This window comes from Dromiciops gliroides, chromosome 2 (assembly GCF_019393635.1).
Source record: "Dromiciops gliroides isolate mDroGli1 chromosome 2, mDroGli1.pri, whole genome shotgun sequence".
Taxonomy (NCBI): Eukaryota; Metazoa; Chordata; class Mammalia; order Microbiotheria; family Microbiotheriidae; genus Dromiciops; species Dromiciops gliroides.
In genome coordinates this window covers 484,552,829-484,569,729 of record NC_057862.1, presented here as the reverse complement: position 1 = coordinate 484,569,729, position 16,901 = coordinate 484,552,829, and the positions used below count along the sequence as shown (strand labels likewise).

Below are 16,901 nucleotides of genomic sequence, written 5' to 3'. Positions count from 1 at the left end.
TCTGGACGCTTGGGTAGTCGCGACACTTCCCCAACGCCTCTAGTAAAGCCGCCCATGCCCGGTGCTAGACCTACGTGGGAGCGTCAGGCTCAGGAAGGAGGTTTCTAGCTCGTGGACTAGAAGGTCGGGAATTGGCTGGTGACATTCGACGTCACCTGGGAGCTGTTCCCTCCCCCCGCCTTGGTCTATACTCTCTGACCTCGTGCATCCGAGGTCGCCACCTGGGGTAGGTGTGGGGACCTTCAGATGCGTGACCGCGGCCTCCTACCCGGAGCCTAGCGGCGGCGGCTGAAAGAAAGCGGACTGTCGGAGTTTGGCCGTTGGGACTTCTTCCCCAGGCGACCTTTAGCGCATCTCCTGAGGTGAGACTCGGCCCCGGGCTTCCTCAACCTAATGGTTTCGGGCTCCCGTCAGCATTCGATTTAGATTCGCCAGGGACCTTAGACATTGTCCAGCCCACCCACCCCCTTTCCCCGCTCACTGATGAGGCCTAGAGAAGGTATTGTACTTGTCCAAGGTCACAGAGCTGAGGGGCAGCGCCTGCCAGGCTTCATTTGAACTCAAGGTCTCTCTGAAGCTGACATAAATAAGAGGCATGCCTGTGTTCTCTTATGAGGGAAGGGGAAGGAAATCAACACTAAGCACTTGCTATATGTTAGGCACTGTATAAATATTCTCACGATAACCCTGCGAGGTAGGTGCTATTATTAACCCCATTTTACATTTCAGGAAACTGAGGCCTATCTCAAGGTTAAATGAGTTGCCCTGTGTCATACAACTCTAATGTTTTAAATCTGGTGTTCTCGACCCAGACCCAGCTCTCTGTACACGGAGCCAAGGTGCCTCTTATTTTAAATGTTTGAGTTAACTAAACCTAAATTTATGTAAATATAGGCTTTTACATTTTTTATTTATCTTTTCATCACCTAAATTTCCTCCTCTGTCCCTTTCCTCTCATTGGGAGTATCCCTTATGACAAAGGATTCTTAATATTTTTTAAATTTCCTTACCCCTTCTCACCCCTTTAGCAGTCTGTTGAAGCCAATGGAACCTTTCTCAGAATGCTGTTTTTAAATGTAGCAGAAGACCGATTATACTGAAATACATTTACCTTTTTAAAAATAAGTTCAGGGACCTCAGGTTAAGAATCCCTGCTTAACAAAATTAAAAAATAAGAAAGTTCAGCAAAGCTAACCAACATATTGAAAAATGTGAATTACATAGTCCCCCACTTCTTTTTGGGGGGGTGGCACAATGAGGGTTAAGTGATTTGCCCAGGGTCACACAGCTAATAAGTGTCAAGTGTGGTCCTCCACTTGTGAAAAACAAAACAAAAAAACCCCCAAAACAAAGTATCTTCTTCGAGGCCACGCTTAGTATTATAATTTCACAGAATCCAATCAATTTCAACTTTTTTTTGTTCTTTGCATTTATATTTTTGCAGGCTTTTTGTAAATTGTTTTCTTATTTAAATTTGTTTAATTTCCTGTCAGTTCATGTCTTTCCGTGCTTGTGTGTATTCATCATTTCTAGCTTTTTACAGTAAGTGGACTTTTCTGAAAATCTCTACTTAAAGCTCTTTATAAAATGGGAATTTGACTGGGGGGAAGGAGGGACAGACACCTTGGGATTGTATTGGGACATTGACTGGAGAAGACTGGGGATACTCCTGATAAGAACAGACAGGGTGGGGTACACTGGGACAAAAGGTCTCAAACTTAGGTGGCTCCTACCCCTGCTATAAAGGAAGAATTTATATGACTTGGTAGCTGTTTGGTTAGAGGGTGAAAAGAGAGAGCAAGAAAGGAAGGCTATTTATAGTATACGCTTATAAGCCATGAAAATGATGTGCTCCTCAACAAAAGTATGAAAGTCAGGATGAGGGGTAGATTTAGGGAGAAAGATGAGTTCTATTATGGTTTTAAAATTTTAATTCTAGTATTTCTTCCAATTAAGAAGCATTTGTTTTTCTTTCCCCTGTTAAACAATAAAAAAGAAAACCTTTTTAACATATATGTATATTCAAGCAAAACATTCATACAGTGACCATGTTAATTTTAAAAATCACTTCTCTAGGGGGCAGCTAGGCGTCGAAGTTGATAAAGCACAGGCCCTGTTTTCAGGAGGACCTGAATTCAAATTTGACCTCAGACACTTGACTCGTACTAGCTGTGTAACCCTGGGCAAGTCACTTAACCCTCATTGCCCTGCCCCCCGCCACCCCAACCTCCCCCCCCCCCCAAAAAAAGAATCACTTCTCTAGCAGGAAGTAGGTAGCCTACTCCAGTTTTTGGTCTTCTGCAATCATAGTTTGTCATTGCATTTATTAAAGGCCTGAAATCTTTCAGAGTTGTTTTTCTAAGGTTCTCACTGAATACATTTTACTCTTAGTTTATGTTCACTTTACTATATCAGTTCATGGAAGTCTTCCCAAATTTCTCTAAAGCCTGTTGTTTCTCGTGATATAATGAGCTCCATTTTGGAGATGTGTTTCAGATGTTGATGGGACATGCATACACAGATGTTTAGCAGGCAGTTGGTAATTTGGAACTGAAGTTTAAAAGAGATATAATGAGTAGGTGTGTAGATTAGGGAGTCATCTGTCTGTTACCATGACAACTGATGAATTTTTTTAAAAAGAGAGAGAAGAGGGTGCAGGACATAGCCTTCCAGAGCACCCATGATTAGGAGGTAGAAAATGGAAGATGAATCAGAAAGGGAGGAATGTAGTTACTCTTTCTAGGAATTTAGTTAAGGGTTTGCAAAGTGTTGTGCATATATTACCTCATTTGGTCCTTGCAACTGTACTGCAAAGTAGGGTGTGTGTGTGTGTGTGTGTGTGTGTGTGTGTGTGTGTGTGTGTGTGTGTGTGTGTGTGTGTGTGTGTTTTTCACAAATGCTGATCCTGGAGCTCCGAGGGGTCCAAAGCCACACAGTGACACAGTATTCAAATGCAAGAATGAATATGGTAAGTTTCCAAAAGTGATGGGAGTGAAGGGAATAGAATGAGATGATTCATTTTGCATATGATTCTACCACAGGGCTTTCCCAATTCTTTTTCTGCTCCAGGTAATTGCACCCTCTCTCCATTGAAATTAGTTTTGTATTGATTGCTCTGTTTACTCCTGTACTTGTGTACAAGTTGGATGCCCTCCCAGTAGAAGGTAAGCCTCTAAAATCCAGGAACTGTTTTTAAGTATCTGTCCCCCCATTGTCTAGTATAGTGCTTTGCACATAGTAGGGACATAATAAAACTTGTATCAGATTGAATGTTGTTGTTGTTGTTGTTGAGGGGCAATGAGGGTTAAGTGACTTGCCCAGAGTCACACAGCTAGTAATTGTCAAGTGTCTGAGGCTGGATTGGAACACAGGTCTTCTTGAATATAGGGCCAGTGTTTTATCTACTGCACCACCTAGCTGCCCCAAATTGAATTCTTATAACTATATGCAAGTCATTGTGCAAAGCACTTGAAATGCAAAGTAATAACATTGTCCTTGCCTTCCAGGGGAGTCAGTTACTGTCTGTGGCCTTATTATTTTCACAATTGCCTGAGGGCCAAATCCAGCCCATCATTGTGAGCTAAGAATTTTTTTTAACAATTTTAAAAGCTATAAAACTATTCTAAAATGCAAAAATCTTAGTTTTCCTGCTATACAAAAACTGGTGGCACACCATAGTTTGCCCCCAGCTTTAGAGACCCTGTGGTTATTAAAGGAAATAATTCCAAAGGCAAGTGTTTTATATTAATCACAACAGTCATAATAGCTATCATTTACATAGCACTTTGATACACAAAGTACTTTACATATTATTTCGTTTGACCACACACACACACACACACACACACAATAATTCTGTGAGATAGATTCTATTAATATTTTCATTTTACAAATGAGGAACCTGAGGCTAAGAGGTTAAGTGATTTGCCTAGGGTCATATAGCTAGTAAATGTCCTCAAATTCAGGCCTTCCTGACTTGAGTCTTGTTCCCTATCTATCCATTGCATCATTTAGCTGCCTTGGCTTTTAAAATTCTGTTTCCTAACTCCTTGCATCTCAAGTTTGTCACCTGAGCATTAACACACAAATACTGTTTTGTTTTGGTTTTTTTGCTCCAGTATTTCTACTGATTATTGTTGCTTTTTTGAGACTTTTTTGGTCATTTCTGTTTCTTGGTTATATATCTTTATTTAGCACCATTTCCCTGGCTCACATCTTTACATGTTATATGTACATTGTTTCTCAACATATATTTTACATTGATTGCTCTATTTGATAATTATTTTAAAGACAATAACTGACTTAATTAAATAACTGAAACGTATTTAAAATATTCATATTCCCATAAAGGTTTCCTATGTCACAATTCAGTGGTAAAGAAATGAAATCATAATCCCATATTTCATTGTCATTGCTATTTCTGAATCAACATTAGCATCACATTAGTAATAATTTAATACCTATTGATATAGTGATGTCTCTCATCAATCAAACGACATCCTCAAAACTTCCAGGCAATCACTGGGATACAGGCCTAGGAGGGAAGAGCTCTGGTTGTTCCTCATTACAAAGATCTACAGCTTCACAGGGGATTGGTATATGTTGGGATAAGGAGGTGGATGTAGATGTAAGTCAAGTTCCTTGAAAGAAATTCTTATCTTCTTGTAGTCCTGAAAGGTATCAGTACTGTTTAAATGTTTTGCCTTAAACCTTTGTCTTTTTAACGTAGACATGCAATATGAAAAATAAAACAAAACAACTTTGTCTTTAAACTCTGAAAGCCCATTTGATAGGCAGAAGGAATCATTTTAAGAATAGCCTATTTTAAGGGACTAAGCTAAATGAATAAAACATGTTAAGAAAAGAATGAAAATTTTTCTGACTCCTTGACACTTAAGGAATTTACATATTTCTGTTTCTATTCTGCTAAGGTTAACATGCTGCTAACTGGAAACAGTGCCAACAAGCAAGTGTATTAACATTTGCAAAATATACATATTCAAGATTCTGCTCTGTTAACAGGTGGAAAATTTCTATGTGTTGGGCCACTATCCTTGACCAAAGATGCATCCAGACTTATCTCCACACCTACATACTGAGGAATGTAACATTTTAATTAACTTATTAAAAGAATGCCACCAAAAGGTAAGAATTTTAAAAATGTAATTTCTTTGAAAAGGAAATTAGTATTGGGTATTATTACTGAATTATTATTATATTAAATGTTCCTATTAACTGATTACAGTACTCATAGCTATCTGTACTAATAGGAAGACAATATAGTGTGGATAATCCCAAATCATTTATTTGTCTTTGGAATTCATCATTCAAACAAAAATAATGAATTTAGTATTTTCTCTTTTTGTTTTTATATCACAAGGTATTTTGATAGTCATTGAAAGTTATCCAGAGGAAGCACTTTAAAAAATATATTTGGTCAAGTTTGACCCAAATGATTGTGTTAAGACATTTTAAGGGTCCCCTGAATTTTTAAATTTGTTTTGAGTTGCCATATTTTCTAGAAACACTAGACCCAGAGTAGGCAGGAGGTCCTGAACCAGTCAAGGATGAAGTCTCACCTGAGCTGACGTAATTGTATTGTTTTCATCCCAAGCTGGACTCCCTGTGTGTCCTTGGAAGTCAAGACAGTCAGTTTGCACTAGACTGGGAAATTGCTTGTGCAGCTGGGACCCTTGTAGATAAGCAGACCATCCTATTTTCTTGGTTTACCAAGGGAAAAGAATGTCTTTTGCCATTGCCTTGCTCCTCCCCTTTAGGAAGGCCTTTGTTCTTTTCCCACCCTTACTATACCTTTCCCCTCCTATGCCCTGCCAATTGTTCTGCAACTTAAGGTCTTAGAGAATTGCCTAGGGCACTGGGACATTATGTGACTTGTTCAGTCACTACAGGTATCAGAAGTGGGCCTTAAATGTAGATCTTCCCAACTCCAGGGCTAGATGATTAAGAGCCCTGTTGCTCTTTCAAGAACTATAGACTAAAATTATTTTTTTCTTAGAGATTTTAGGGATCCAAAGAGTTGGAAGAGCCCTTGGGTCTCCCATTGGCCCTATTGGTCATTCATCCTAGCTGGTTCTGTAGAAATATAATTATCATTCTCACTTTTGAGGTTGAGGTTGGTGGTGCTTCTTTGTAACTTCCACCCCATATTGTTCCTGGTTCTGCCCTTTGAAGCCAAACAGAATAAGTCTAATCTCTATTACACATGGCAGCCCTTCAGATACTTGTAGATGAACTGTCTTGTCTCTGAGTTTTCTCCTGTTCAAATAAATATCCCTAGTTCCTTCAACTCATCTTCATAGTGTGAACTCTGCTCTTTATGATCTTGGTTGTCCTTTTCTTGACACTCCAGATTTTCCTTGTCCTTAAATTATTATACCCAGAACTGGACACAATACTTCAAATATGTTCTCTTCTAGAAGCTAAACCACCTTTAATGAAGGCCAAGATTGCTTTACCTCCCCCCCCCACAACATCACACAGCTGACTCATTGAGCCTACCTACAGTTCATTAAAACCTACAATTCAGACTAACTTTTGTCAGCTATGCCTGTCCCATCCTATACTTGTGAAACTGATTTTTGGAACTACTGTGAAAGACTTTACATTTCTAGTGAATTTCTTTTTAGAATAGCCCAATATTCCAGCCCAGAGGTGTCAAACACATGGCCCACAACACTCTTGAATGTTACCCAAACCAGATTAAAATGTAATTGGGAAATATTTAACAAAATACAATAAAATACAGGTAATGTTAACATGTGGTTTTCTAAGTCACTATGTGTCTGCAGGAATCATTATGCATGATTCATTTGGTGGCCCACATTTCTATTTGAGTTTGATACCACTTCTTTAGCCTGTCAGAATCTTTTTTGGATCTTGACTCTGATCCAGTGTTGGCTCTCAGGTTCAGCTTTATGTCATCTGTAAATTTGATAAACACCATCTATAACTTTACCCAAGTAATTGAGAAAAATGTCAGACCAGGCAGATAGAGTCAAGACCTGTCCCTGAAGCACTACTCTGAAGGCACCTGCCAATTTGACATTATCCATTAATTACTACTCTTACCATTCAATCTTACCATGCCATTTAATCAGTTCCAAATCCATATGTCTCCGTATTTTCTACATAAAAGCTTGAGATTTTACCAAATGTTTCCTTGAAATCTTAAGTAAGCTATATTTATCTAAAACATCCCCCCACATTCTTCTACCAGTTTGTTAACTTTGTCAAAAAAGGAAATAAGGCTAGAGTAGGTAGGCATGACTTGTTTTTGATGAAGCCATACTAGTACTTATATAATTTCAGTTTCCTTTTTAGATATTCACCAGTCTCTTCGGTGATCCATTTTAGAATTGCTCCTCAAATTGAAGTCATTAATTGGCCTATTAATTGGAAACTGTCCTAATCCCATTTTTGAAAATCAGTTCATCATTTACCAAACTCCAGTCTTGTGTTACTACGTCTCTCATTTTCTGTGATCTTTCAGCTATTTTTGATAGTGACTCAGCAATCATATCTTCCACCCTAGGTCCCTTTCCCTTGAAGGTCACATCATTTCTATCCCAGCAACCAGTTACTCCATTTTAGTAAGAATCCTATCCAATATTTAATTGTCCCTTATTAATTCCTCCCCCTTTTGAAGACAGAAATTATCATTAAGGCAAGTTAAGAAGAGAGAGCGCCAGTAGATGTACTGCTAATTGAATTCCCCTTCACTACAGTATCATGCCTGTGCCAGTCTTGTCATTTGTTTCTCAAACTCATTTCCTCCTTCAGTTTAGTCTCTAGAATATTTCAGAGACAAAAATATTTTTCCTCTCCATTAACCTTCACCCAAATGTTCTCCATCATACTTCCCCACTTTGCTTCTTGGATTTGCTATATCTTATTAATATGCAATTCTATCTCCATCCTGCCCTTTACCTATTTTGTTTCTTTTGATTAATGTTATACCAGTCTAGAGCTTATATTTTAGTCATGTGCTTTCATCCCACCTGGTCTTTGTTATACTGATGAGGTCAAATTCTCCTGTAGTTCCTCTTGCTTACCACCTAAACTTCAGGCATTTGTGTTTAGCATTCGAAGCCCCAGGTTTTACTATAGAGTCTTTTCCTGGATTTTGTTCCTATGAATTTACTATCTAAACTGCCATTATCTCTATGGTTTCTATGTTGCCTTTAGTGGGCAACAGTGAAGAAATCACAAGTTAAATCTCATCCCCTATATAAACAGTATATCTCTCACTACAACATAAATTCAGTAAAGCATTCTACTTGGAAGTATTATGAGTTTTCCACCATTTTGAGTTGAATTCTTAATATAGTTACAACTATTGAATGTTGCTACCTCATTAGGCTTTTATTAAGCATCCCCTCCCCCAAAGTAGTAAATATTGTATTGGCTGCTGTCTGAAAGATGCTTACTTTATTTCCTTTAAAAAGCATGATTTTACATCACAGTTATTGCCATCTCATGGATGAGTTTTGTAATATTTTGTTATTCAGTTGCGTCCCGACTCTTCATAACTGAATGGACCATAGCAGCCAGGCCCTTCTATTCACCACTACCTCTTGAAGTCTGTCCAAGTTCATATTTGTTGTTTCCATGTCCCTTAGAGGACATATTGGGAATAATTAATTGGAACTTGCCTCTTTAATAGAATTTTAATAAGTTAATTAAAGTAATCTTAACACGTGGGAATTAATACACCTCCCAAAAAAAGAACCTTTTGTTTTTTGGTAATATGGGCCCAGGTAGATTTATTTTATAATTTAGACATTTTAATTAACTATCATCAAATTAATTAGAGGCAGTCTTGGTGTCACAGAGCTTGCTGTATAGTCAGGAAAACTTGGATTCAAGTTTAACTTTGACACATATTAGCTGTCTGACCCTGTGCAAATAATACCTTGGGCAACTGCCTAAGGGCTGGTGCTGCCTTTCATTGATAGAGGTTTCCTCATCAGGATTTCCTTATACCAATGAATTCACACATGATGAAGTTGATATGTGAATGGAAAATTATATAAGAATTCCATAAGAATTATTTAAATGCACTTTTGTACCTTTTCATTTTATTGAATAAAATATCTTGTGTTTTTTGTCTTATAGCACAGTGTCCTGAAATTTTTTGGTCACTGTAATGATCTTGATCGTGAGATGCGGAAATGCCTGAAAAAGGAGGTAAGGCCTTCTGAGTGAATTGGAAGGTACAAAAGGAGCTACCAAAAGAACTTCCTTTCCCCCAAAAAGTAAATCAGTAAAACTGTCACCAAGGGCCACTCACTTATGAACAGAGGCAGAAGGTGTATGACCTTTTGTGTTGCATATAACATGTTTCAGATGGCTATCTCATTCTCTAATTCAAAGGGATTAAGGATTCTGGTAGGATATTAAAGTAAATGACTTCCACAATGTCTCTTTTAACCCCTAGATTCTTTGCAAATAAAAAACATGAAATGTGGAATAAATAATTTTCATTTTATTTATTTATTTTGAGGGGCAGTGAGGATTAAGTGACTTGCCCAGGGTCACACAGCTAATAAGTGTCAAGTGTCTGAGGCTGCATTTGAACTCAGGTTTTCCTGAATCCAGGGCCGGTGCTTTTATCCACTATGCCCCCTAGCTGCCCCCAGAATAAATAATTAAAAAAAAAATTCCTCCTTTCTTAAATGTTAAACCCAACCTGAACTTCAGTGAAACCCAGTGACATAATAGGCTACTTCCTTTTCCCCCCATACAAATCTATCCTTCACCCCATTGTTTGTCTTCCAGTATGGAGAAAGGAGGGCCAAGAGCAGGGAATTTGGAGAAGCTAAGCGACGGAAATTTTCCAGTATTTCAGAAGAGTCAGAAAACTGAGTTCTGCTTTCACTGGACATCTTGGCTAATAAAAGAATGAACATCTGGACATACAGCTAGTAGCTGGAAGAAAGTCACCGTGTTTGAACTCAATAGTTCTTAAACAATGAACCCTTTTATGAGCTGCAGAGAAATTTGGAAACTGATAGTATAAGACTCTAGTAGTTGCAAGACTAAAAGACCGAACTTCCTTGCCATCAACAAAACATCAACATTTGAATAATGACTATTTGTTTATTGCCCCCATAAGAAAATCATTATTTTCCTTATGCCTACTAAGCTAAAGGAGTTAGAAGAGGTGAAGAAAGTATGTTGCTATCAGCCCTCTCTTCACAGCGACATAAAAATATTAATCAATGTTCCATTCACAAGACCTCAGCCATCTTCCACACCTTTGTAAACAGTTTTCATGAGTTGTGGCTGAAAAAATACTTTTTTAAAGAAGGTAGTGGAATAAATTGAAACATGGAGAGTCCAGGGAATATAGCCCAAAGTAAAAATATTTTGTTTTTGTCTTCTCATCTATACATGGAAAGCTGTTTTCTTCAGTGATTAAAAATTTGTAATACAAATTGTGATGTCATACCTTTCTTTGGTTTTCAAGATACTTTTGGGGGGGGGGGGGTTGGTGAGGTAATTGGGGTTAAGTGACTTTCCCAGGGTGAAACAGCTAGTAGTGTGTCTCTGAGGCTGGATTTGAACTCGGGTCCTCCTGACTCCAGAGCCAGTGCTCTATCCACTATGATACCTAGCTGCCCCTTACCCATCTTCAGAGGAGAGAGTGAGGTTGGTGACCTTGCACAGCCCTCCCTCAATTAAATCCAATTCACTGCAAGTCATGGTATCACCCTGATGTCATGGTCCTCTTCGAGAATGATGGACAAAAAACAACAGCTGGAAAGGGAGAAGAGTAAACTTCACTGGGGAGTCCAGAGAGGAGAAAGTATGACACTCAGGGTCTATTTTATCTCATTTTTCTTGGGAACTAAATGCTAAGCTTGGTTGTTTCTATGTTACTGAAAGACTCCAAGTGCTGTCGGAGCCCTCTAATTTGACACTAAGTAAAAAATCTAATCTGGCCCTGGCTATGGGTCTGTTGTCTGATACCAAGACCTGTGTTCTACCCATGCCACAATGTCTCATGATTCGGAAATAATGAGTAGATTTTATTTCTAATAAATTCTCCATCTTATTTGCTGATAAAGAATCAGACATCTGAGAGGGAAGCTGGTGTTATTTAGTCCAGAGTCCTGGCTTTCATGCAACCTACTCTGATTGGGGATTACTTTCTCTCTTAAAGTTTTTCATAGGCACAAGTCTGCCATTTGAATTCAGTTCTTAAGTACAATTTTGCAGAGATTTTTGGATCAATTTGCATAGTAGAAGCCAAAGTAACATAAAGAAAAGGGTAAGACTTCAGTAAAATAAATGGTTTAATTTTCATGGCTAATACTTTGTTAATATGAACATATGATTAAGTATTTATGTTACACTGACATTCATTCAAAGAACACAGATGGTGGTATAATGCAGCCAACGGAGAAAGAAAGACAGTTTATGAATGATGTATATAATCTTGCTGGCAAGTGTGAAACTTGGACACTTGAAACTAGAGATAAAGTACCAAATAGTAGTATACACTTTTGTTGGCACTTGGGACCTTTTCGTTTGTTTTTGGTCATTTTAAAATGGTAAGAGTCACAGGCATTATCCCTATAATTAGAAAAGAATGGTTTAAACATGAACTTTTTAATCATTTAAGTATTATGGATATATAATCCTAAATCTGCTGCCTGACCTTTATTTCTGACAGGACAAAGCTTTGTAATTCTATCCTAAATAATTCCTGGCCACCCTGGAAAAAGAGTAAATTGACATTTTATGTCAATATTTTTTAAAATTATTTTTAAGTTTGAATTTAAATGAGTTCATAATTCTCATTCTGTATTTGGTCAATGTTAATTCCTTGATTTCTATAGTGTTATCCAGCCTGCTCTCTTGTAGATCTTAAGACCTGTTTTGATTATGATAAAGTTTTGTTTTTTCTGTTTAACATGACTCTTCTAAAATTGTCCGTTTCTTTACATAAAGACCTTAATGCCTTTTTGTCTGGGACTTTAAGGGAAAAACTTGACTAAGTGTCCTAATTTGGAGGTGAAGTGTTCTTTTTGTCATTTTTCAGATTTGATTTTCTCTTCTGGTTGGTCTTTGGAGATTTTCTCAGTGCAAAATAGAATTCCTGTGAATTCAAATTTTATATTTAACACTAGCACACACTATCCCTCTGATTGCAAAATAAATTAAGATAGTAGCAAACTTAAGCATGGTATAGTGGGTAGAGCAAAGTATGGACTTATAATCTTCAGGGAGAGTTAGGTTTGAATTTCACCTCAGATATTTACCAGTTTTACCCTGGATGAATCACTTAATTCTGAGCCTTAGTTTCTCCATTTGCAAAAATGAGGTATCACTTATTTCAAGGTAGGCTCAAATGTGATAAAAGATGTATAGTTCAGGGGCAGCTAGGTGGCGCAGTAGATAGAGCACCGGCCCTGGATTCCGGAGAACCTGAGTTCAAATCCGGCCTCAGACACTTGACACTTACTAGCTGTGTGACCCTGGGCAAGTCACTTAACCCCGATTGCCTCACCCCCCCAAAAAAAAACAAAAACCAAGATGTATAGTTCAAACCTTAGAGCACTGTATAAATATAATTTTTTTTGGTGGGACAATGAGGGTTAAGTGACTTGCCCAAGGTCACACAGTTAGTGTCAAGTGTCTGAGGCTGGATTTGAACTCAGTTCCTCCTGAATCCAGGACTGGTGCAACTGTGCCACCTAACAGCCCAAATATCATTGTTAATGTAGTTGTTGCCTCAGAGAATTGGGATTAGGAGAAATTAAAATTAGAGATAATTATTTGCAAGGAAAATGCCTTCAAATTTCAATTTCTCTTTTGAAAACACAGATTTATGGGTGGTCTTAAATAACTAAATGCAATAAGCATGTTATTAAGTGCCTGTCGTGTGCCAGGCATTCTGCTAGGTGCTACGGATACAGAGACAAAAATGAAACAGTTCTTGCCCTCAGAACACTTACATTCTACTGAACTCAGAGAAAAATAAGAGAATCATCTTAATAGTTATTACCACTTGGGGCAGCTAGGTGGCACAATGGCTAAAGCACTGGCCCTGGATTCAGGAGGACTTGATTTCAAATTCAGCCTCAGACACTTACTGGCTGACACTCACTAGCTGTGTGACCCTGGGCAAGTCACTTAACCCTCACTGCCCCGCGACTGCCCCCAGGGGTCTGGCCGTAGGAAAACCCAGTGCCCAACTGTCCCGTCCCCAGTGGACTGGGACTGAGGGTGCCCGGGGGCGGCCAGCCCCTAACAAGACTCTCCATGGCTGAACCTCGGGTGATTTTGGAGATAGCTGGGGTAAAAATTAATTTTTTAATAGATACTGGGGCCAGCTACTCCGTTTTAATCTGTCACACAGGACCCACTATCCCATCAAGGCATAAGGTTGTGGGAATTGGGGGTAAAGCTCTAAAATGTAGGCAGACATTGCCTTTAACATGTGCGTATGAGGACCGTATATTCGAACACTCCTTTCTGATTCTAAGCACCTCACCCTGCCCCCTACTGGGGAGAGACATTATGGGGAAGCTGGGGTCGCAATTCACCTTAATACCTCTTCTTCCTTTACTCCCCGGGGCACCTGTCCCCCTCAGACCAGATAACATCACATTAGGAATGTGGGAAAATATAAACAAAGAAGTCTGAACCAAGAGCAGAGCGCTGGTAAGGGATAGACACATAAGCATAAATGTTCTTACCCAGAAACATGTAGTCTGAGGGTCCTAGCGTGGTTCGTACATCTAGGAGTCCCAGGCTGCTCTCTGCTGTCCTGCAGACGCCGACCGTCTCTACCTCTCTGTGACTCAAACGGGAGGTGGAGTCCGGTGGGAGAGGGAGAAGAGAAACCCAGAAGGTAGGGTCTTACCTCCAGGTTGTGTGCCAAGCGTGGTCCAGACGTCTGTTTGAGCTTTCGGCGAGGGAGGGAGACTGAGGCTGCCCTCCACTGTCGCGTGTGAAAGCTGACCCTCTCTACATTTGAATTGATTTTGGCTAGATGCTTTCTTAGTAGTTTGTAACAATATACTCTGGAGTAGGACAAAGAACTAACATGCTAAAACCCTGTAAGATTTGTATTAGTTGACAATAAAACTGAGTATTGTATTGCATAAGTACACGTTATTCAACAAACGGTTTCTTTTCATCACATTCTTTGTAGATTTGTCACCAATTTCAGGTACTTTAAAAGACTTCAGTACAAGTGATCATAAAATATATTAAAATCTTTTTATTCTTTGCCATAATCTTACTTTTGTTTGTTGTCTGTTGATTTTCTTAACAGACATACTTTAAGATAATTATTTTTAACACAATTGGCCAGGATGACCTCAACTAATGTGTGTGTGTATATATATATATATATATATATATATATATATATATATATATATATATATATATATATATATAGTCAACTAATATATTTTTCTTTAGCTCTCTAAGCCATTGTTGCTTTGATTTTTCCTATTGGTTTAAAAAAAGGTTTGGGAAATTTTTGCTTTGTTTTCATCAAGGTAAAAAAGAAAATAAAAAAGATTAAGAATCCCCAAAGGGATGAGGAGTTGGATATGGAAGGTACTAAAAATGAAGATGACTTCAGTGATTTTTGGATGATGTTATCTAACTTTGAAAAGCACGTTTGATGAAGCAGATCAAGATGGTGGTACATCCATGGATGAGCTTGACAAAGAATGTGAAGGCATTGCAGAGGTGTGTCAATGGATAACAAGAACTGTGATTTAGGACATGAGGACCTATAAGTTTTAACGTCACCAAAGTTTATAGGGCTTTTACCCAATTAGCCTCTCCATATGCTTTTTAGTCAGCCTATTTTAAACTCTATTATTATTGGATTTTCCTATCTTGAGCCCCAACTCAGTTTATGTTCTGTGGACTTTTTATGACATCCTGCTAGGGTGCTACGAGCTTGTAAGCCATGTAAAAAGCTTCTATTCCTTCAAGTATGTCACATGTATTCATAAGCCCTTCTCTTGATTTAGATGATGCTCTACTCTCTTCCATTAAGTCAGAGAATAAAACAGAACTGAGTTTCAAGCTCTTTTATTTTAGCCAACTAACTTCTCCCAATTTCTACCCAGAACTATTATGTTAAATGTTTTAAATCAGCTTAGATTGCTTAAAATTTTTAACCCACATTCACATATTCATAGTATCCCTATTGTGTAGGTGAAGGTGATCATTTCATTTGCTGGTGGTAAAATTTATTATTAATTATGCATTTACTTTATAGAATTTCTATAGTTACTATAGCTAGAAGATGAAAGTCAACTCCAAGGTCAGTACTAAGAAAGGCAATGAAAAAAAGTTATTGACTTTATGTTTCATTTCAAGGTAAGAAAATAACTTCCTATCCTTGTTCTTTGTCACTTATTACCAGAGTCACAACTATCAAAATCAGGCGTGAAACAGATTCAGCTTGGGGGAGGGGTTCCTTTGAACTCAGAGAACAGCATAGGTAACAACTAGGAGGGCAACCTCCAAGAGTCCTAGCTCTGGAGGCCATCACAGAGCCTAGACCTTAAGATAACTACTAAGAGCAATTGCACCCTGTGCCACCAAAGGGCTATGAAATGAGGTGAAGGAATAGTGGTCACCTTGGGAAGGAAGTGAACTCTCCTTCCTCCTTCCCATGTCACACCCTGCATGTTAGTTACAACTCTGCTTATAACTGTGGATAGATTAGTTGTATTTTTCTTCAGAAGTAATGGACAATGTCATTTTTCATGGGCCTCTTTCTCCTAACTCATCTCATTATTAAGCCCTTTATATTTCTAAAGTGCCAAGTAAAGAACATTTGTTTTCCTCCATTCTTTTCCTTCCCTTGATTCATTTTTATATAAATATTTCTACATCTGACTCATGTTGAGACTATTTCATGTATTACATATATTTATTCTAAATCAAAGCTTCTTAAACTGTGAGTCATGACCTCGTATGGTATCAAATAACTAAACATGGGGGCCACAACATATTTGGCAACAGCAAAAGGTAATGTATACCTTTTTTATATACCTATATACCAGGGGTTGTATAAAAATGTCTTGGGCGAAAAGGGGTCACATGTGGAAAAAGTGTAAGAAGCCCTATTCTAAATCAACTCCTCTTCCATTCTTGAACTCCTTCCCCTTCCCCCCCAAGGCTGAGTTCTGTTCTTTATATACTGAAATTGCAATCATTGCTTCCTAGACAAATTCAGAAGACCTTTTATTTATCCTGTTTTAGGTCTAAAACTTCCTTAGTCTCTTAATATCTCTTTAAAAGGAATTTCCACTGAATACTTTTAAAATTTTCTGGAGTACTCCTGCAATAAGCCAACAGGTTTACAAAGTTATAATAATCTGTAATTACATTACAAATAATTTTTCAATCCTAAAACCAAAGAAATTTGTATCAGTTTTCCCCACAATGCTGCAAAACAGCAGACTTTCAATAAGTATTTATTGACTTATAGAACACCAGTTTTTAAGCCATTTAAAAGACTGATTGAAAAATTATTTATTATTTAGTTAGCAATAATAAAATACTAGAATCTCGTGTTTAGTCTAAATTAAACAAAATACTTCAATTTTCCTGATTTTATTTTATTAACCACATAATTTACCAAATGCTATGCTATAACACTGATGTATATACAAACTAAACGTAGTCACAATTTTGGATATTTTTAAGTTCCTCAATGTTATCCTTACAGGATAGCTTCCACTGAAAATTATTCCTTTCTGCCACATCTGTCTGGTTTCAAAATAGTTAAGGATCCCAAATGCCTTACTAGAATCTGGCCTTTTTGAATTTTAAAAATATATGTATATGTAAGTATGTATGTAAGTATGTATGTATGTATGTATGCATGCATG

General features: G+C 37.9%; 2 protein-coding genes across 4 annotated transcripts in view; one reads left to right on the top strand and one right to left on the bottom strand.

Moving 5' to 3' along the window:
- Positions 1-14,030, bottom strand: part of CENPN (centromere protein N) — a 58,336-nt gene extending 44,306 nt beyond the window's left edge. The window contains exon 1 of the mRNA XM_043987113.1: positions 13,728-14,030. The gene's annotated coding sequence lies outside the window, so the exon portion shown is untranslated. The remainder of the gene's footprint in view (positions 1-13,727) is intronic.
- Positions 119-10,457, top strand: CMC2 (C-X9-C motif containing 2). 3 transcript variants are annotated; one of them, XM_043987117.1, is made up of 5 exons: positions 119-362; positions 3,070-3,164; positions 5,023-5,145; positions 9,136-9,207; positions 9,799-10,457. In XM_043987117.1, the coding sequence occupies exons 3-5, from the start codon at positions 5,065-5,067 to the stop codon at positions 9,883-9,885; spliced, it is 240 nt and encodes a 79-aa protein (XP_043843052.1). In that variant the 5' UTR covers positions 119-362; positions 3,070-3,164; positions 5,023-5,064; the 3' UTR covers positions 9,886-10,457. The 3 variants fall into 3 exon arrangements, with proteins under 3 accessions (XP_043843052.1, XP_043843053.1, XP_043843054.1); XM_043987119.1 differs by lacking the exon at positions 119-362 and adding an exon at positions 2,264-2,968; XM_043987118.1 differs by lacking the exon at positions 3,070-3,164.
- Positions 14,031-16,901: the final 2,871 nt, after the last annotated feature.

Coding starts and splice junctions, on each gene's coding strand:
- CMC2 (XM_043987118.1), top strand. CDS start 5,065: ATGCATCCAGACTTATCTCCACACCTACATACTGAGGAATGTAACATT. Junction 5,146..9,135: donor TAAAAGAATGCCACCAAAAG/GTAAGAATTTTA, acceptor TTTGTCTTATAG/CACAGTGTCCTGAAATTTTT. Junction 9,208..9,798: donor GGAAATGCCTGAAAAAGGAG/GTAAGGCCTTCT, acceptor TTTGTCTTCCAG/TATGGAGAAAGGAGGGCCAA.